At 47.4% G+C, this 21,850-nt stretch overlaps 1 protein-coding gene across 1 annotated transcript in view; it reads right to left on the bottom strand.

Moving 5' to 3' along the window:
• The window catches only part of GAS7 (growth arrest specific 7), a 277,284-nt gene extending 271,404 nt beyond the window's left edge, over positions 1-5,880 (bottom strand). The window contains exon 1 of the mRNA XM_032280280.1: positions 5,652-5,880. Coding sequence (XP_032136171.1) covers positions 5,652-5,834 — 183 coding nt within the window. The 5' untranslated portion in view covers positions 5,835-5,880. The remainder of the gene's footprint in view (positions 1-5,651) is intronic.
• Positions 5,881-21,850: the final 15,970 nt, after the last annotated feature.

The following is a 21,850-nucleotide window of genomic DNA, read 5'->3' as shown; positions in this document are numbered from 1 at the left end:
TGGTGAACAGATGTCAGGGATTCCTGCCGACTTGTTGCTAAGGGAACTTTTGTGAAAATGCCCTGAATCCACTGAATCCACAAGGCTTGCCCATTGCTTTAAAGTTCTGTGGAGTAGCCACTGACCAGACTGGCACACACGTGTGACAAAGGGGGTGGCTCCTTCTGAGCTGAGGCTAACAGAGTGGTGGACCAAAGGTCAATTTGTCTAACAGCAGGGGCCACAAATACTGACCACAGCCCCCATACCAAGGAGCAGGGTGATTTAGTGAAGATGTCAGAAAACACCTTGGTCTTTTCAGTCACAATTACCTATCCGCCCTCCCCCCCACCCAGCCGCCACCAAGCTGCGAGCCATAATTACACCTTTTGTGAACAGAGTTGATGACTGAAAAATACTAGCACAAGGGACAAGGTCACACCAATTTTAGGTGATTTTCATGTTGCAGAAAGAAAGGGAAAGGCTCTGTATTAAAATCAATTTGTGTAATATAGCAAACATCTATTAGATGTCAGGGAGCTCAGATCCACTATGTCTACGAATCACCAGCATTGAACAGCCCTGGACTAAAAAGAGCTGGACTGGTCTGTCAGTGGCTTAGTGGACAGGCCCAGAGCCAAGCAAATCTAATTTCAAATTCCAGCTGCATCATTTTATCATATGGCCTTTAAAAAGAAACCTCTAGAGTCTTACAAAAAAAAAAAAAAAACCCTCCAAGGATTGCAATAGACAATCTTCACGTAGAACTGCCAAGTCTCTGCATTTTACCTCCCTCTTGGCATTCTCTCTCTCATCAGTCTGGCCTGGCACTACCTCCCCACTAATGGATCATCTGTGTTCTCTCTAGCCTTCTGAAGGAGCTAGTCTGCAATATGGTTCTCGATGAACCATGCCTCCGTCATAACCACACCTGTACCCACCTCCCTTCCAAATTGACTCTGGACAGGTCCTGTGACTACTTTCCCAATAGAATGTGGCAGAAACGATATGCCAATACTGGGCCTAAGCCTTAAGAGCACCTAGCAATTTATGCCTTTGCATTCTTAGAAGCTGGCTACCACATAACTCCAACCACACTGCCGAAGACAAAGGCCATGTGGAAAGGCCCTGGAGGATAAGACACCACATAGAGAGGCCACATGGAATAATATCAAGGCACCAGACAGGAGAGTGAAGATGACATTTTGGAGGCTGCAGCTAGCTGAGCCTCCAGGACTCTGCCCCAGCCAACATCTGATTGCAACTGCATGACAGATAAGACAGACCAGCAGAAGAACCACCCAGCTGAACCCCGTCAATCCACAAAATCATGTCAGATAATAATAAATTGTTGTTTTGAAACACTAAGTCTTGGAGTAGCTTGTTACATGGCAATAGATAAAACATCATTCCTTAATTATCCATATCACAGCCCACTCTCACCCACAGACACTCCTTATAAACTCCTGCAGCACAATTGCATGAACCCAAAATGGGAGAACAATGGGTGGAGTGAAGGAAATCAAGTTTAAGGGTGACCCTCAGCAGCCATTCTAGTTTTGCTAGCCAACAGTGTCATATTCTGTCAGTACCCCAGAGGTCCAGACCAGCCAGCCAGATCCTGGATTCTAAGAATATCACCTAGTTTAAGGAAAGCTCTATTTTGTTTGCATTCCAATCGCACTGTCCCCCAGAATTATTATCCAAAAGCTCTGGGAGGTTTTGTAGATGCCTTATTGCATCCTCCAGGTCCCTAATTTCTCCTCTCTATTCAAGGTCACAGGAATTCCTGGACCCTGTTAGACACTCCAACTTGTCCAGCCACTGGGCTTGACCTGGTACCATGTCTCTCTCCAAATCTTCCCCAGGATGGAGATCTAGGCTTCTCTATCCACCTTCCCCAAGAGCTGTTTCTTAGCCTTGATGTACCCCAGAAAGCTGGTGCAAATCTTCCCACATGTGGGGTTCCCAGGACTATGGAGGCAATCTCAGGCCTAGCTTGGAGCTGACAGAAATGCTCCCACATCCTCTATCTCTGGCCTCAGGTCTCTTCCTGTATCGTATCTCTCAAATAATGTTAAAAGACTTCTCAATTCCTCTCCCTCGTCATAGCAGAAGAAACCCTCAGGAAAGATTTTTCTAATTGATTTTATCTAATAAGCAGCTGTGGGCCTTGGCTGTAAGGCCTCATTCCTTTGCTAGAAGATGATGTTTCCCTCTGCGCATTCTTTGAAGAGCTGCACCACTCTCTGAGTAGGAAGGATCCTTGTGACCAGAGTCCTTGGGCCTACCAGAGACCTCTATACTTCTCTGCCTGTCCTGAGGTTTTCTTGCAAGCTGCTCTCTGGAAGCCAGATATGTGCTATATCATTTCTTGAAATCTTGACCAAAGATACTTCCCCAAAAACCAAGACCTCCTCCAAGCTGGCCTCCTCTTAAGGGCTGGCTGGCCACAGCATCAGATCTGGTGACCCTCTTAGAGTTAGCTCCCAACTCCCTTCCCCAGTGTAGGCTCCCCGAAAAGGCTAGGTCTCTCAGTTCCCCTAGCTTCATCTGAACAAGGAAGATCCCCCCTTGGGAAGCATCCAGTGTGCACACAGTTTTCAGTGCCTCACTCCCCTCCACCAAGATAGGGGTTTCTGGTATCACTCTTTCCATTAGGGTGAAAGTTTCACTGGAATAGGGAGCACATTAGAGATACCGTGGTCAGCCATGTACCCACAATCCCATCCCTCATCCAGGAAGGTAGTACAGTCCATCTGTCTGTACTTGTTTCTCCAACAGCTGCCCTGGCCTTCTGAACTCCATGCCCCCAAGCAAGCTCAGTGCCAGCTTTCTGCAAGCTCAGATGCCACTGGCTGACATCTCTTGAGGTTTACCACCTCCAGTAACTATGGGCCCCCTCTCCAGTCTCACGAGTCCAGATGCTAGCCAATCTACCCACCAGCCTGGGGAGCTCTGCATTCTCTGAATCTGTCCTTGAGGACTCACCCCATCCCAAGGGACTCTACTTGCCTATCCTCTATCCCTACCCAGCCCTCAGCCTTGAGGTCCAACTTGCTCATGTAGGACATTCCCAGATGCCAAGCACCTGACCCACAATCCCCCCTGTTGAAACTGCATCTGCCTTGGCCCTGAGAAGAGTCCCATCCAGTACTTAGGCCACAGGACTCAGGCCCACTGTGGGAAATCCCCCCAGCTGGCTCTGAGTAAAGTCACACTTTGGGGTTTGCAGGGAAGGTCCTCCAAGTTGCTTGTGGATGCAGTTGTCCTCATTTTAGCCCTAGAGGTTTAGCCATCCCTCAGCGACACTGTCACCAACATGCTGACCTCAGGGGCTGCGCTTGCCCTTTCTCCCCATGGATCGAGACCCTTTGCTCACTTGCTGTTTAGCACGGTTGAGCCCAGGTTATCATGTTTAAAAGCAGCACAGGCACAGGGGGTGATATTCAGCCATCTGAGCTGCTAACAAAACATGTGAGTATTACTTGTTGAAGATCTGACTTCACCTCTCTCATGTTCAGCTTGCTTGTCTATAAAATGGGGGAAGTGCCTCACTCTTCACAGAGCTGTCGGGGAACTGATGATAATGTGCAGGTACCGTGCCGAGCAGGTACTCAGCAGTGTTACTCACACAGATGGACGCTTTTGTTACAAGTTACTAGTCAGGAATGGTCTGAGAGGCCCTGAGACACGGGAGATCGCCTACCTTTATATATATATACACCAGAGGATGGGACAGACACAGCCAAGAATGTCCCGGTTGTTAATTCTGCTTGTCCCCTGGGCCTGGTCCACCATCCCTTTCCTGGAAGAATAAGCAGTACTCCACTCGTGCTAACACCTACCCACCAGCCTCACCCCTACACAAAACACAGCTGGCTCAGTCCAGCCCAGGATGCTCCTCACCAGACAGACAACCATCAGACAAATTTCCACATCAGGATTTCCTGGAAATGGGTGGCCACCCAAAGAATTCCCAAAATATATATCTCTCTCAGGGCTTTCAAGCTAGAAACAAGGAGGCTGCTTGTTTTTTCTTGAGATAGAGTTTCACTCTTGTTGCCCAGGCTGGAGTGCAATGGTACGATCTCGGCTCAAGGCAACTGGCTGATTTTGTATTTTTAGTAGAGGTGGGGTTTTTCCATGTTGTTCAGGGTGGTCTGGAACTCCTGACCTCAGGCGACCCGTCCACCTCAGGCGACCCGTCCGCCTCAGCCTCCCAAAATGCTGGGATTACAGACGTGAGCCACAGCACCCAGCCCACATTTGCTTTCTTCTACATCCTAATCTCAGGAAAGAAACTGGTAAAGCAAGGGCAGGGCACATCTGAGCCTCTCCTACAAGCAGGGGATCTTCTGATTCTCCACATAGAGAACCAAGAAGGTTCCTGGAACACAGTCTGCTGATAGCCCATGAAATCTCATTCCAGCAGCCTCTAAACTTTTTTTTGCTCAAATGCTACTGATCCCTTCAGGAGAGATTGTGTTGTTCTCCTCTGGACCTGAAAGCAACCTAATGTACTTTTGTAAGGCCAGGCTCTATTGCTGACAATGTTGCCACAGAATAATACATCCTCCGGCTGACTCGCCCTGTAACCATTTCCCTTCTTTCCTTTTCTCCTGATGAATTGCACTGAGCATTTTCAGTCAAAATTTGCTACTTTGTTCTCTGTGAAGTAGGTCAAGAGTTAAATTATAAATAAATTCAGCCTCATGATTTCTTCGGCAGTGTTTTACTAGAATGTTTGGGAATACTGACACAATTGAGGGTAACTGTTAATTTAGTCTTTACAAGAATCCTGGGGGCAGACGGACTTCTAGTAAAAGGGATGTCCTGGAACGTCACCCCTCCACCCCCGCCCCGGCCCCAACACACAAAAGACTTTAGAAACTTCGGGTCTCACTCAGGCTGTGACTGTGAGCTCAGTGATTAGCGGACAGCCTGTCACACAGACAATAAACAGCCAGCCGCCTTGGCTCAGCAGGTCCTGTGTAACCCTGGGGCCAGGCCAGAACCCCAGGAACAAGTCACTTTCAGGTTCTGAGCTTTAGCCTGGGGGAGCTGGACCAGGGAAGCGGGCAGTGGTGGAGGGGAGGGGGCCTACGGCACCCCGGGATCAAGCCTGCTGAGGGGGCTCTGACTGGTTGCCAGCAGGCTCTGCTGACCAGAAGGTGGGTGGCCCCGAGGCGGCCAGGCAGCCTAACCCGGGGTAGCACGACCGTCCACGGGTCTTCAGGCTCTAGGCTCCACGGTGGAGACGCGGGGCTGCGGGACCAAGTAGGTGCCACTTCTCGGACCCGTGATCCTCCATGCATCTTCCCAAGACCGCCAGAGCCCTTCATCGGCCCCTGCCACTGCCAGGAACGCGCCCGCCTGCTCCTGAACTCACACAAGCAACAAGTTCTGGCTTCCTTAGGGCCGCCACGATGTGCTCTGGAGGCCCGGCGCAAGGGGGGAGCTCCCGGCGAGCCCGTGTTGCCCACGCCCCGAGGGGCGCCCGCTGCTGTCGCTGCCCCCCAAGAGCGTGGAGCTACAGGTCGCACCGTCAAGGTCTGCCCCCGGGGCGGCCCTCAGAGCTGGACGCTGCGGCATCCCCGGAGCGGGCAACAGGTACGCGAGCGCACCGAGGACCGCAGCCCGCTCCTCCCGCCCTGGCCCTCGCCCCTTACCTCCAGCAACTGCACGTAGCTCGCCGGGAACCAGCCGCGGAGCCCGTCCTCCTTCTCGCCTTCCCACCAGCCGCCGTCCGGGACCTGCAGCAGCGTGATCAGCTCGCCCGCGGCGAAGCGCAGCCCCTGGCCGTGCCGTTCCCCGGAGAAGGGGTACAGGGTCCGGCAGCGAGAGCCGGACATGGCCTTGGCGCCCGGGTTCACAGCGCAGCCTGCATCCCCGCCGAGCCCCACGGACTGGGCAGCGGCTCCGCGGGGTCCCAGGCGCCCGGCGCTCCGGGCTCCCGCGCTCTGGGCGCGCGCCGTCTCTGGGGTGCGCGGGGGGTCCCTGGGCAGGCGGGGACGCGCGCTCAGCGCAGGAAAGCGGAGGAGACTCGCAGGCTTTGCTGAAAGAGCGGCGACGCCCCCGGGCCGGGCAGCTCGCAGATCCCAGCTCTGGGCAGGGGGGCGGGGCTCAGGGGGAGGAGACCCAGGCGCCGCGGGCTCCAGAGACAACTTCCCGGGAACGCGGAACGCTGGCTACCGCCGCGAGGGCCGACCGCCCCGGCGCGAGGAAATGCGCGGTTCCCCTGGGAGGTGGGACCCGGAGCATCCCCCGCGGCAGGACTCCAGGACTCCAGGACTCCGCGGCGCCGGAGGGAGCGGCAGGCTGCGTGGAGAGGGGCTGGCGGCCGGGTGGCCAGGCGGGGGTTCGTTCGCGGGAGACGGGGGCGGACCGGGGCGGGGCCAGGGCGGCCACGCCCGCGGAGGGCTGCGCGCTCCCTCACAGAGGGGCCTGTCACTGGAGTGAGGGGTTCCCACTCGCGCCTCCACCGCCGGGGGCCACGGGAAAGGAAACGCCCCTCTGTTCTGTGTCTGCTTTGTAGGCCTGGCGGAGGGGTGTCTGAGGGGTGTCTGCGAGGGATCGTTTGTGGCTGTCACTGTAGTGGTTGGACCTGGGGCTGAACTTGACTCACCGGAAACTGAACAATGGGTGAAAGGCAGGTTTGAAGCCTGGCGCCTCAGCCGAGCAGCTGGGTGGCAGCGTGGTACGCTGGAGGGACCGAATGGGGAGGAGACGGGGTCGGAGTTGATAGCACTGGAAGCAGTCGATGGGGATAGACGGAGGAAAGGAAAACGGTGAGAGGAACGGCCCCAATGCTTTGCCTCCAGAGGGAAGGCCGGCCCTGGGTACCCGCCCTCCTGAAATCGAGATGGGCCAGCTAAAGAGTCTACACTCATGTAGTCAGTCAACAAACATTAGCAGGAGGCTGCCATATTCCATGCGATGTGCCAGGTACTACAAAGATCATTTGGACCAGTTCCTGCTCTCCAGGGACCAGTGAACCTGGGTGCTGCAGAATGTTGACCTTGAACTGACCGTACAGAAGGAAAAGAAAGCTCGGTTTCTTTGCTAGTCTACTCCATTTAAAAAAAAGTAATAAAATAAAGTACATTTTCTAGCCTGTAAATAGCTGGACCGGCTGGACTCAGTGGCTCATGCCTGTAATCCCAGCAGGAGTTCAAGACTAGCCTGGCCAACATGGTGAAACCCCCATCTCTACTAAAAATACAAAAAAAAAAAATAGCCGGGAATGGTGGTGGGCATCTGTAATCCCAGCTACTCTGGAGGCTGAGGCAGGAGAATCGCTTGAATCCGGGAGGCAGAAGTTGCAGTGGACGGAGATTGCACCATTGCATTCCAGCCTGGGCAACAAGAGCGAAACTCCGTCTTAAAGAAAAAAAAAAAAGCTGGACCCCTTTAATGCCCCTGTATACCTCTGTCTACTCCTTCCCCCATCCCCCAAATCACCTTCTATATCTCCCTATTGCCTTTTAAATTTCGTACAGACTTCCCAGCCTTTACATTTCCTGCCCTTCACAACACCTCCTCTAGCCTCACGTCTCCCTATGCCTGCCTAGATATCCATTACAAAACCAGTCAGGTGGGGCTATAAGAGCCTGAAGACCTTGCACACCTGTCTATGCTTTGAATCAGACCCTGGCACAGAGCCTTTCACCTAGTTCAGTGGTTCTCAATCCTGGCTGCACATTAGAGTCATTATGCAACTTTTTAGGAATACTCATGCCCAGGCTTTAAGAGTCAGTACTGAGCCCTAGCCTATAGCTAAGCCATCTTACTTGAGCAACCTCTGGCTGGTCTCTGCCTATGGGCAAAGTGACACATGCAGATTATTTGTAGTCCATCAACTGCAAAGTCATGAACATTTGCTTGGCCAGAAATATAGGGAAATAAACTCTTGACCACAGTCACCACTAAGAGTCCCTTAACACAGAGCTGTATAACTTCATATCAAAAACAGTCATTAGAAGGCCAGGCGTGGTGGCTCTTGCCTGTAATCCCAGTACTTTGGGAGGCCAAGGTGGGCGGATCACGAGGTCAGGAGATCAAGACCATCCTGGCTTACACTGTGAAACCCTGCCTCTACTAAAATACAAAAATGTAGCCAGGCATCGTGGCACGCACCTATAGTCCTAGCTACTCGTGAGGCTGAGGCAGGAGAATTGCTTGAACCCAGGAGGCAGAGGTTGCAGTGAGCCGAGATCGCGCCACTGTACTCCAGCCTGGGTGACAGAGCGAGACTCCATCTAAAAAATAAAAATAAATACACACACACACACACACACACACACGCACAATTATTAAAAGTAGCTGGCCTAATCAAGTTTTAAAAGATATAAAATTCCTTTTATCAGGAAAATACGTGATACAATATATCTAGCAGGCTGTTCTCAGGCTTCATTCCTGATGATGTGGCCTGAATCGGGGTAGGACAACTGATTTACAGCCATCCTGCAGTCCCAGATTATCTGTAGTGCCCGTGAGAAACTGTGATCCAGTTGGGCTTGAGAAATCTCAGCCTACACAGCATGCCATACACTTGAGCTCCATGTGACCCACCTCAAACATTCCTGCAGCAACCAAAAATGATAATAGCTGTTAATTTCTCCACTTATTTAATTTGGTTCCTGTAATCCTATGAGCTGATGGGGTGACTGTTGCCCCAGTTTTCAGGCAAACAAACTGGGCTCAACAAGTGTGACTTGCTCAACATCATACAGCTAGTCAACAGCAGAACCAGCTTTGAACTCAATTCTAGCTTATTGTACACTGAGTGTTGCTTTCTGGAGTCCACCCTGCCAGTCAGAAAACAGGTATCCTAGAGACTCACCCACAAATACCATCTTAAGAAAAGACTGGGCTGGGCACAGTGGCTCATGCCTATAATTCCACCACTTTGGGAGGCCAAGGCAGGCAGATCACGAGGTCAGGAGATGGAGACCATCTTGGCCAATATGGTGAAACCCTATCTCTACTAAAAATAAAAAAATTGGCTGGGCGTGATGGTGCATGCCTGTAATCCCAGCTACTCAGGAGGCTGAGGCAGGAAAACCACTTGAACTAGGGAGTTGGAGGTCGCAGTGAGCCGAGATCGCGCCACTGCACTCCAGCCTGGCGACAGAGCGAGACTCTGTCTCAAAAAAAGAAAAAGCTCTCTGGTGATACCCAATATAAGTATTGATAGAAATGAGACTGGACTAGCAGCTAGTGAAACTCCTGTCCCTGATCTCTTATCAATCAAGTAACCTCCAAATCCTCAAGTCTTCCCATACCTTTGGGTCTATTTCCCCATCTGTAATTGAAGATTAAATCCAATAACTGGAATATGAGACTTTAAATGGTTAAATATAGTTAGTGGTTAAATATGTTGGCTCTGGACTGCCTTTATTCAAACCCTATTTCTGGCACTTTCTAGCTGTGTGCCATTGGGCGATTTACTTACATCTCTGAGCCTCATTTTCCGCATCACTAAAGGAAGACAACAGTAGTATTACTGTCATAGAGTTATTAGGAAGATTAAGTGAGGAAACATGTAGACTGTACATAAATACTCATATATTAGCAATTATTTTTATTCAGTTCAAGGGTCCTGGTTATATATTACAGAACACTTCTTTTTTAAGTAAGATTTCTAGCACAACAGTAGAAGTAGAAACTCTTACATCTTTGGGATGCCAAAAGTTTTGTAGAAACACACTCTGGCTTTCTGTTTTCTCCCAGGATCTTGAAGGAAAGATAAGTTCCTCCCCTATCAATTTTCCCTCCTGCCTTCTCCCTCTCTGATGGTTTATTGCTATCTTGAAATTTTATTTAAATCTTTAATGATTCTGATTTTTTTTTTAATTGAGACAAGATCTGGCTGCATTGCCCAGACTAGAATGCAATGGCATGATCTTGGCTCATGGCATTCTCTACCTCCTGACTCAAGCCATCCTTCCACTTCAGCCTCCAGAGAAGCTAGCTGGAACTACAAGTGCACACCACCATGCGTGGCTGACTTATTTTTGCTTTTTAAAAAAATAATAATAATTAAGTCTTATTTTACTGGTTAGATTTTTAGTAACTCAGGAGAGGGATAGCATCTTTGTTTTAAATTTCTATCTTTTTTTTTTTTTTTTGGAGATGGAATCTCACTCTGTCACCCAGGCTGGAGTACAGCGTCATGATCTTGGCTCACTGGTTGCAACCTCTGCCTCCTGGGTTCAAGTGATTCTCCTGTCTCAGCCTCCTGAGTAGCTGGGATTACAGTTGTACATCACCACGCCTGGCTAATTTTGTATTTTCAGCAGAGATGGGGTTTCGCCATGTTGGCCAGGCTGGTCTTGAACTCCTGACCTTAGGTGATCTGCCCACCTCTGCCTACCAAAGTGCTGGGATTACCAAACTGCTGGCATGAGCCACTATGCCTAGCCTATCTATTGTTCTTAAAGCCTAACATCAACTCATACAAAAAGCAGGCATTCAGTACTTCCTGAACTCCTTTGGCATTGATTGTTTGGACCCTGTTCATATTTAGATTTTCTACTTGCTAAGTTATTATATAAACGTGTGTCAGAGCTTTCTCTAGACACTGTGCATTTGATAGTTATGTGGTGGCTGATACTTCATTTCTACCCAAGACAACCTTATACGCCTTTCCATCCGCCTGTGGATGGCAGAGAAATAGAAAGGTTTCAATTTCTTTAAAAAGTTAAACAGCCAGGTGTAGTGCCTCACACCTGTAATCTCAATGCTTTGAGAGGCTGACCTGTGAGATCCCCAGAGGCCACAAGTTCAAGACCAGCTCAGACAACATAGTAAGACCCCTGTCTCTAAAAAAAAAAAATAAAGAAATAATAAAATAAATTAGTCACAGGATGTGGTGACATGTCCCTGTGGTCCCAGCTACTCAGGAGGTTGAGGTGGGAGGATCACTTGAGCCTAGGAGATCAAGTCTGCAGTGAGCCATGATCACACAACGGCACTCCAGCCTGGGCAGCAGTGTAAGCTTCTGTCTAAAAAAAAGAAAAAGCAAGTTAAACACAAATTTGCCAAATGACCCAACAATTCCCTCTGAGGCATCTACCTAAGAGAAATGAAAATGTATTTTTACACAAAACCTGTAGTGAAGGCCAGGCACAGTGACTCACACCTGTGATCTCAGCACTTTGGGAGGCCGAGGCGGGCAGATCATGAGGTCAGGATATCGAGACCATCCTGGCTAACATGGTGAAACCCCAATTCGACTAAAAATACAAAAAAGTTAGCCGGGTGTGGTGGCATACGCCTGGAGTCTCAGCTACTCAGGAGGCTGAGGCAGGAGGATCACTTTTACCCAGTAGCTGGAGGTTGCAGTGAGCTGAGATCGCACCACTGCACTCCAACCTGGGTGACAGAGCAAGACTCCATCTCAAAAAAACAAACAAACAAAAAAACTTATAGTGAATGTTCATAGCAGTACTATTCACAGAAGCCAAACAGTGGGAATTATCTAAGTGTCCATCAGCTAATGAATAGATAGCCAAGATGTAGTATACCAATACAATGGAATATTTACTCAGCCATGAGAAGGAAGTACTGATCCATGCTACAACACAGATGAACCTCAAAGACATTATGCTAAGTGAAAGCAGCCAGACACAAAAGGTAACATATTATATGATTCAATTTATATGCAATGTCCAGAAAAGGCAAATCCATAGAGACAATTTAAAAATGAGTGGTCCCCACCGGGCATGGTGGTTCACACCTGTAATCCCAGCACTTTGGGAGGCCAAGATGGGTGGATCACTTGAGGTCAGGAGTTTGAGACCAGCCTGGCCAACATGCTGAAACCTCTTCTTTAAAAATAAAAATAAAAAAAATTAATGGTCGCCTGGAACTGGAGCTGCAAATAAGGAAGAAACAAACAAACACAAGGTTTCTTTGGGGTGATGTAAATGTTCTAAAATTAGTTTGTGGTAATGATTGCACAACTCAGAAAGTTATCAAATTGTACATATAAAATAAGTAAAATTTGGGGTATATATATTATACCTCAAAACATTGTTAATGTTCAGCAAAAATCAAAATACATAGTGATCTCCATAAAACAATTCCTACAGATCAATAAAGAAAACGTGGACAACCCAATAGAAAAATGGGCAAAGAACTTGAATGGGCATTTCACTAAAGAAGATATCCAAATGGGCAATAACATGTTAAAAGATGCACAACATCTTTAATCACCAAGAAAAGCAAATCAAAATCATAGAAGGTATCAATATGTACTCAGTGGGTAAGGAAGATAAAAACAGAACAGAACATACCACATATTGGAGAGGATGCAGTACACCTGGAGCTCTCATACATTGCTGGTGAGAGCCTGTTGGAAAATTGGCAGCATTTAGCAAAGTTGAATTGAGCATTCTCTACAACTCATCTAATTCCCTTCTAGGCATATTACCTACTAAGATATGTTGATATGTTCAACAGAAGACATGTACAACAATGTTCATAGCAGCACTATTCATAATAGCCCCAAACTGGAAACAACCCAATATCCATCAAACGAGAATTGATAAATTGTGACATATTTATACAATAGAAAACTCGATACTTAGAATAAACAGGCTTGGTGCAATGGCTCACCTCTGTAATCCCAGCACATTGGGAGGCTGAAATGAGGGGATCTCTTGATGCCAGGAACTTGAGACCAGCCTGGTCAACACAGTGAGACCTCATCTCTACTAAAAATAAAATAAAATAATTTAGCCAGGCATAGTGGCACACACCTGTAGTCCCAGCTACTCAGGAGGCTGAGATGGGAGGATCACTTGAGCCGAGGAGGTCAAGGCTGCAGTGAGCCGAGATTGCACTACTGCACTCCACCTGGGTGACACAGTAAGACCCTGTCTCTAAAAAAAAAAAAAAGAGAGAGAGAGAGAAAATAAAACTATTGCTACATATAAGTGAATCCCATAGATATAATGTGCAGCAAAATAAGCCAAACACTAAAGAGCAGAGATATCGTGATTCTGAGAGAGGAGGAAGGAAGAAACCCACCAGACAGGCAGTTAGGGTGGGTCCTTGGTAAAATTATTTCCTGCAAAAGAACAGCCTGAAAAATCAAACTGCAGGCACCAATTAGGGAAATTGCACAGGGGGGCTTGCCTAAGACATGCCAACAGCCACACAGATAAGAAAGGCTACACAGGAGACATACCCAGAAATGCCCACAATGGATAACTTTATCCCAGACACATGCGCAGTAAGGGAAACAAAGCAATCTGGAGTAACTGAAGCTAAGGGTCGCCATGTGCGCACTAGGAGGAAGAGGTGGAGCTACCAGAAATTCACACCTTATACAAATGAGAAGCCCAGCCCTCATCAGTTTCTTATAAAAGCCTCTGTATTCATCTGTGAAACAGCAACCCTGTTTCAGGCCCACTCTCTGCAATGGAGAGCTTTCTTCTTTTGCTTATTAAACTTTTGCTCCAATCTCACCCTTGGTGTCCATGCTCCTTAATTTTCTTAGTTGTGAGACAAAGAGCTTCAGGTGCTACCTTGGGCAACTGCTACATTGGGTGCATTGGCGAGACTGTGACTGTAAGGGTTATTGCTGAGTTTAAAATGAGGAAACTGAGGCCAGTATAAGAAAATTAAATGCCAATTTATTCAGCTCCCTGGTGAGGTTCCACGGTTCTGGGGAAAGGGGCCAGGGAAGTCGCACCAAATTCCTGGGGCGTGGGGTTTTTATGGCTAGGAGGAACGAGCAACAGCTGGGTGCTCTGATTGACTCCAGGGGAGTGGGATTGAGACGGGGCAGGCCGCTATTGGTTGACGGGTTGTTGGGCGGGTTTTCCGGTGGGAGAGCCGGCCAGGAGCCTTGCATCAGCTGGAGCCTTCCAGGGAAGCCATGCGGCAGAGCTAGGTGCCAAGTGCAGAGGTGGGTGCGAGTGCAGAGCCTGGTGCCGGGTGCAGAGGTGGGTGTGTCCAACCTCCCGGCGAGGCAACTGGCCTTACAGTGACAATTCCATTTATTTGAAATTCCTAGAAGTGAAGAGAGGAGTTATTTTGGGGAAAGGTAGTGAGGGCACAAGGGTATCTAGGTTGCTGGTAATAATCCATTCCTTGCTCCTGTTGTTAGTTACACAGAGCTGTTCTCCAGTCTGTATATTTATTTGTGCACTTCTCTGTATGGCTGCTAGTTTTCGGTATGGTTTGTTAAAAAATATTGATATTCTAACCTCAAAGAATTTTTAGTCTAGATTCTACAGGGATGCTTTCCAAACTTTTTTGATTGTGCACCTCTATCAGTAAAACTCCCAGAAATATCTACTTCTATTATCTATGAATTAAATATATGAACCACCAAACTAATAAGCATATTATAACAAAATTATTATTTTTTTTGTTTTTTGAGACAGAGTCTTACTCTATTGCCAGGCTGGAGCACAGTGGTGCAGTCTTGGCTCACTGCAACCTCCACCTCCTGGGTTCAAGCGATTCTTCTGCCTCAGCCTCCCGAGTAGCTGGGACCATAGGCATGTGCCAAACACCCGGCTAATTTTTGTATTTTTAGTAAAGACTGGGTTTCACCATGTTGGCCAGGATGGTCTCGACCTCTTGACCTCACCATCCACCTGCCTCGGCCTCCCAAAGTGCTGGGATTACAGGCGTGAGCCATGGCGCCTGGCCAAAATTAAAAATTTTTTAAGGTAATATTGAAGTAGATGTAATATTCAAATAGCAGTTCTAATATTGTCTTCCTGCGCCATAACGGAAGTTTTGTGTACTTCTTAAGGATCAGTGATCTTCAGACTCAGCTTCAAGAAGATACTGAGAAGGGAAAGCAAGTTAATGTACGGAAAATAAGCATTTTGGAATCATGACTTTGGAGAAATAAATGGGTTCAGTTCTCCCCTTGGAGTCCGAAAGAAACCTGGCATTGGGCCTCCACGGAAGAGGAAGTGTGAAGAGTTCTATCCATCCCTTCCTTGATTTTCTCATCCGGAATCTCAGCCAGAGTTCCAGCCAAAGATTCTCAAACTTAAACGTGTGTAAGGATCACTGGAGAAACATGTTAGAAGGGATGCCTATTTTTAGGCCACCCTCCCAGAGATTCTGATTTAGTGGGTCTGGGATAAGACCCAGGAATCTGTGTTTTCAACAAAAGTCCCAGAGTATTGTGGGGTTTTCCAACCATGTTACAAAGGTTGTTGGGCCAAGCACAGTAGCTCATATCTGTAATCCCAGCACTTTGCGAGGCCAAGGCCGGCTGATCACTTGAGCCCTGGAGTTTGAGCCTAGTCTAGAAAACATGGTGAAACCTCATCTCTCCAAAAATACAAAAATTAGGAGCTGCGATTGTGCCAGTCTACTCTAGCCTGCATGGCAGAGCAAGATACTATCTCAAAGAAAAAAGGGGAGTTTTATTTTCAGGTATTATTCATATCCTCAGAGCGTCTTCATTTATAAGAAGAGTTTACATTGGCATCTTGTCATGTTGGCCAGGCCCACCAACATTTAAAAAAGGGAGAAGGAGGCTGGGTGTTGTGGTTCAAAGCAGCAATCCCCAGCACTTTGGGAGGCTAGGGCAGGTAGATCACTTGAGGCCAGGAGTTTGAGACCAGCCTGGCCAATATGGCAAACCCCCTTATCCACTAAAAAGTATAAAAAGTAGCTGAGCATGGTGGCACATGCCTGTAATCCTAGCTACGTGGTTGGCTAAGGTACGAGAATCACTTGAACCTGGGAAGCAGAGTTTTCAGTGAGCTGAGATTGCGCCACTGCACTCCAGACTGGGTGACAGAGACTCTGCCTCAAAAAAAAAAAAAAAAAAAAAAGTAAGTAAAGAAAAAGAAGAGAAGAGGGAGCAAAGCTAGAGGTAGACCGAAAATAGTAATGGATGAAAGAGAAAAGAAAAAATTGTGGGGAACAAGAGACAGAATATAGAAGAAGAAGAGTGGGATGGAAAGGAGAGGGAAAAGGTGTGAGAGAGGGGAAGGGGATGGAAGCGTGGAGAGGAAAGAGGCACCAAAGCCCAACTTTCTCCCAGGTCTTCCAAGACCTCCACAGCCTCCCTCACAACCCCAGCTTCCCTGGTGTAAGCTAAAGTCTTCATTTGCAGAAGCAGCATGAAGAAAGAGAGAAGGAGAAGGGAAGAAATACGTTGTGGGACTAGAAATAACACAAACTGAAGTCTGCTTTTTCACTGTTATTGCTTGGTGGGTGTGGAAAGGAGTTCCGACCCCATCCCCACTCTTCCCTAACAGCAGCAGAGAAATATGGAAATGAGATTGCCCTTTGGGAGTAAATCACAGTAAAATATCGGAGCAGAGATATGCAAAGCCACAGAAAGAGACAGAAAGGCAGAAATTCTCCAGGGCCAGGACCCAACTCCAATGTGATGGCCGCTATTAACATATCTGAAGCTTGGAAAAATTCACCCAAAGAGGGCTGGGCTCTCTAAGAAAAGCTTAGAAATGAAGTTTATGAAAATTGCTGTCCCTCCCTGGCTCTCTGTCATCGCTCCCTGTGGCTCCTTTTCCCAGGGCCACACAGTCCCTTATTCTTGAAACACACACACACACACACACACACACACACACACACACACACACACCCCACCAGCCTGCTTCTCTTGCTCCGAAGACAAGTCAGATCCTAATTTCCCCAGCGTTGTGGCAGAAGCCAGGGTTTTCATTTGTAGGTGATGGCGTCCTTCTATTGTGTAAAAATGGCTCTACAGCATTGATTAAAAGTAGCTTAGGGCTAGGTGTGGTGGCTCATGCCTGTAATCCCAGCACTTTGGGAGGCCAAGGCGGGCAGATCCCGAGGTCAGGAGTTCAAGACCAGCCTGGCCAACATAGTGAAACCCCATCTCTACTAAAATACAAAAAATTAGCTGGGTGTTGTAGCGGGTGCCTGTAATCCCAGCTACTCTGGAGGCTGAGGCAGGAGAATCACTTGAATCCAAAAGACCGAGATTGCTGTGAGCCGAGATCGTGCCACTACACTCCAGCCAGGGCAACAGTTTGAGACTCCGACTCAAAATAAAATAAAGTAGCTTAGGTTGACGTATATCCCTGGGGAATCTTGAGCTTCAGAAAAAAAATGCACAGGAACGACCTGGCCACAGGTTCTTGGGGTTTTTTTGTGGACGAAGCGGCTGGCCAAGGGAGATTGTCAAGAATAGCCCATTTCTTTCTCAGAACAAACCCCATCACGAGTCTTCATTCTTTTGAAAACTAAAAATAAATTTGGAATTAATCACAACAGAAAAGGAACAGTCTCTTCAATGACTATAATTAGTTCCCCGTTTATTAATGAAGACTCCAATGATTAGGCTCCTCTGAGTCCCAACTGTTTTGCTTGCTAATTGCACATCTAAGACAAGGGGTTTCACCTCTTTAAACCTCAATTTCCTCATCTGCAGGACAGGGATGGTAAGACCTGTTTCAAGAGGCCATGGAAAAGATTGCGGAAGCCCATCTGGGGGAGGCGGTTGGCGGAGAATCCAGCTGTGGGGAATGTACAGAGTGCCTTGTGCAGAGAACTGGCTTCAGACCAGAAGAAACTTCACTTGATGTATTGAGAAGCCAGTGTGCTCTATGGAAACTTCCAGGCCTGGTATCATAGGGAGTAGGAAGGGAGAGGGAATGCTTATTTACACTCTAGGCTAATAAAAATTCCTTCCAGAGCCTTTGGGTACAACCTGGGTTAGGAAATAGAATACACGTTTTCATTCCTCTGGACTTCCCCAGCAGGATCTCCCTGTCAGACGAAGGAGGATTTCCCAAACTCTCCCCATGGTCACCTGAAGGTCAGAGGCAGAGGAGCAGGACCTGTGGGGCAGCCTGGACACTGGGCAGAAAGGGCTTTATGAGAACCATCTTGGAAATGAAAGAGCACACAGCTGGAGCCTCTGTAGGTAGTCAGAGTTAAAATAATAACAGAGGGAAGCCCTGCATTCCCAGAGGCCAATATCCAGCTGCTTTAAGAATCCAGAATTCGGCTGGGCGCAGTGGCTCCTGCCTGTAATCCTGCACTTTGGGAGGCCAAAGCAGGTGGATCACCTGAGGTCAGGAGTTCGAGACCAGCCACCAACATGGTGAAACCTCATCTCTACTAAAAATACAAAAATTAGCTGGACATGGTGGCATGTGCTTGCAATCCCAGCTGCATGGGAGGCTGAGGCAGGAGAATCACTTGGACTCAGGAGGCAGAGGTTGCAGTGAGCCAAGATCGAGCCATTGCACTGTAGCCTGAGGGACAAAGCAAGATTCCATCTGAAAAAAAAAAAAGAAAAAAAAAAAAAGAATCCAGAATCCAGTGATGACTGAGCAAAAGGAATTTTTGAACACACAAGGTGAAAAGTGTGTACCGTGTTGTCCATTGTTGATGTTCCAGTAGAAATGGGGGTTCATGACACTATCTTCTCTACTTGTTTATAGGTTTGAAATTTTTCATAATAAAAAAAAAAAAGCAAAGCCAAGCATGGTGCCTCATGCCTGTAATCCCAACACTTTGGGAGGCCAAGGCAGGCGGATCATGAGGTCAGGAGATCGAGACCATCCTGGCTAACACGGTGAAACCCTGTCTCTACTATAAATACAAAAAATTAGCCAGGCATGGTGGTGTGTGCCTGTAGTCCCAGCTACTTAGGAGGCTCAGGCAGGAGAATCTCTTGAACCCAGGAGGCAGAGGTTGCAGTGAGCTGAAAATGCACCACTGCACTCCAGCCTGGGCAACAGAGGGAGACTGTGTCTCAAACAAACAAAAAAATGGAATAAAGATTGGCTACTCCATAGGCAGGGCAGCAGCTTGGGCTGCTTGACTAAGGATACTTGGAGTTATTTCTGGATTATATGCTAAACAAAGGGTGGATAATTTATGAGTTTTCTGGGAAAGTGGTGGGCAATTGCCAGAACTGAGGGTTCCTCCCCTTTTCAGATCATATAGAATAACTTCCTGATGTTGCCATGCCATTTGTAAACTGTCATGGTGCTGGTGGGAGTGTTTCCTAGCATGCTAATGCATTATAATTAGTGTATAATGAGCAGGGAGGACCACCGGCGGTCACTTTCATCACCAGCTTGGTTTTGGTGGGTTTTGGCCAGCTCTTTTACCACAGACTGTTTTGTCAGCAAGGAATGTACGACCTGTATCTTGTGGCGACCTCCTGTGACTCATCCTGCGACTTAGAATGCCTAAGCTCCTTGGATTACAGCCCAGTAGGTCTCAGGCTTATTTTACCCAGCCCCTATTCAAGACGGAGTTGCTCTGGTTCAAACGCCTCTGACAATAATAAATGGAAGAAGCTCTCTTGACAGCAGGAAGGAGCACCACCTAACAGCAGATTGATACTGGCAATGAGGGGTGGGAATAGGATCAGAGAAAATCATTTTAAAAGACTCAAGAAAATAGGCTGGGCATGGTGGCTCAAGCCTGTAATCCCAGCACTTTGGGAGGACAAGGTGGGAGGATGACTTGAGGTTGGGAGTTCGAGACCAGCCCGACCAACATGGAGAAACCCCGTCTCTCCTAAAAATACAAAATTATTTGGACATGGTGGCGCATGCCTGTAATCTCAGCTACTAGGGAAGCTGAGGCAGGAGAATCGCTGGAACCCGGGAGGCGGAGGTTGTGGTGGGCAGAGATCGAGGTATTGCACTGCAGCCTGGGCAACAAGAGCAAAACTCTGTCTCAAAAAAAAAAAAAAAAGACTCAAGAAAATAAAAAGTATCTTAGCCAGGACTATTTAGCAACCATCAAGAGCCCCTTAAGATGTTGGTAATCAATATTCATTAAAAAACAGAGCACTACTCTTGAAATATAAACATTATTCAAATATAAAGTACTATAAGAATGACAATGACCCTGAATCATCCCATTTTAAAAGTCAAGACAGTGTGTAATACATTCTCGAATAATCTTCATCCATAGTGGTTAAAGTATTTCAAGTTATTTCAAGTGTTTGTAAGTGTCAAAAGACACAACCACAACAAATTTAGCTTAAAGATACTAATTGGTTGTTATTTGTGATTCTAGAATTGGGCAACACTTCCTTCTATAAAACATAATGAGTGTTCCCGTGAGCTGAGCAGAGGAGGTTTGTTTTTATATTCAGAAAAGGGCTGAGGAAAGCAGAAAGAAAATGTGGACTGCTAGTTCAAAGTTAAAAGGCCAGGCACAGTGGATCACAACCTGTAATACCAGCACTTTGGGAGCCTGAGGCAGGTGGATCACTTGAGGCCAAGAGTTCGAGACCAGCCTGGCCAACATAGAGAAACTCCATCTCTACTAAAAAATACAAAAATTAGCTGGGTGTGGTGGCACATGCCTGTAATCCCAGCTACTTGGGAGACTGAGGCAGGAGAATCGCTTGAACTTGGGAGATGGAGGTTGCAGAGAGTTGAGATCTTGCCACTGCACTCCAGCCTGGGCAACAGAGGGATGCTCCATCTAAAAAAAAAAAAAAAGAAAGAAAGAAAGAAAGAAAAGAAGTTAAAGGTTAGGCCAGGTGCAGTGACTCACACCTGTAACCCCTAGCACTTTGGGAAGCTCAGGTTGGAGGATCGTTTGAAGCCTGGAGTTCCAGACCAGCCTGGGCAATATAGTGAGACCCTGTCTCTACAATTTTTTTTTTTTAATTAGCTGGGTGTGGTGGTGCACACCTGTGGTCCCAGCTGCTCAGGAGACTAAGGCAGAAGGATCACTTGAGCCCAAGAGTGCAAGGTTGCAATAAGCCCTGATGGAGTCACTGCATTCCAGTCTGGGCAACAGAGTGAGGCCCTGTCTCTGAAAAAATAAATAAAGGTTAAAGCTTGCTTATTATTCCAGCTAAAACTAGCCTGTTTGGGGGATTTGGCTATTATCTCTCTCCCTCCTGGTTTCTCAAAAGATCAGATAAACAATTTAGCTTCTGTTTAGTAGCATGGAACTTTAGCATGAGTGACTCCATTTTGGTTTGGTTTGCCGGGTCTGCTACAGGAGCTAGTGCAAACCAATGGCTTCCTATAAATTTGTGCATATCAGGTGCTTCCTCCTGGCCTCCTCACTGCAGCCACCCCAAAAATCTCAGCACTTTTTTTTTTTTTTTTGAGATGGAGTCTCGCTCTGTCACCAGACCGGAGTGCAGTGATGTGATCTCAGCTCACTGCAGCCTTGGCTCACTGCAACCTCCACCTCTGGGGTTCAAGCAATTCTCCTGCCTCAGCCTCCTGAGCAGCTGGGACTACAGGTGCATGCCACCACACCCAGCTAATTTTTGTGTTTTTAGAAGAGACAGGGTTTCACCATGTTGGCCAAGATGGTCTCAATCTCTTGAACTTATGGTTCAACCACCTCGGCCTCCAAAAGTGCTGGGATTACAGGAGTGAGCCACTGTGCTTGGCCTTCAACACATATACATTAAGGCACCCACTAAAAGAATAACCCTGACTTGTGAGCAACCATGTGCCCTGGACAGAACTCCAGGAGTGAGGGGTAAACTGGGGACAGAAATAATTCTGAAGAAAAGCTGCTACTGGAGAAATTATTGCTAGTGATTGCTGGTCATGTATTACTAACATAAGTAAAAGGAACAGTTTTGATTCTTGGGCAAATTTATTTGTGTAGAACAACTCATTTTCTAACTAAAATGAATGAGATGGCTGTTAATATTGGTCACCTGGGGGAAAAGGCTGGGCATGGAGGCACGGGTAAGAGGAGAATTAACTTTTCCTTATAAACCTTGGTATTGTTTCATTAGCTACAATGGGCTCACATTACTTTTGCAATCTAAAAAAAGATTAAAAGGGAAATTAATTATTCGTAAGTACAGAAATAATGAGCATAGGTTTTTGTACCTGCGGCCTTTCACCAGGTTAGTTAGGAGACCAGGATACTTTAG

Source organism: Sapajus apella, unplaced genomic scaffold (assembly GCF_009761245.1).
Source record: "Sapajus apella isolate SASKATOON/1434 unplaced genomic scaffold, GSC_monkey_1.0 scaffold12, whole genome shotgun sequence".
Taxonomy (NCBI): domain Eukaryota; kingdom Metazoa; phylum Chordata; class Mammalia; order Primates; family Cebidae; genus Sapajus; species Sapajus apella.
Note: the sequence above shows the minus strand (reverse complement) of the source record. Positions and strands in the feature narration are given on the sequence as shown.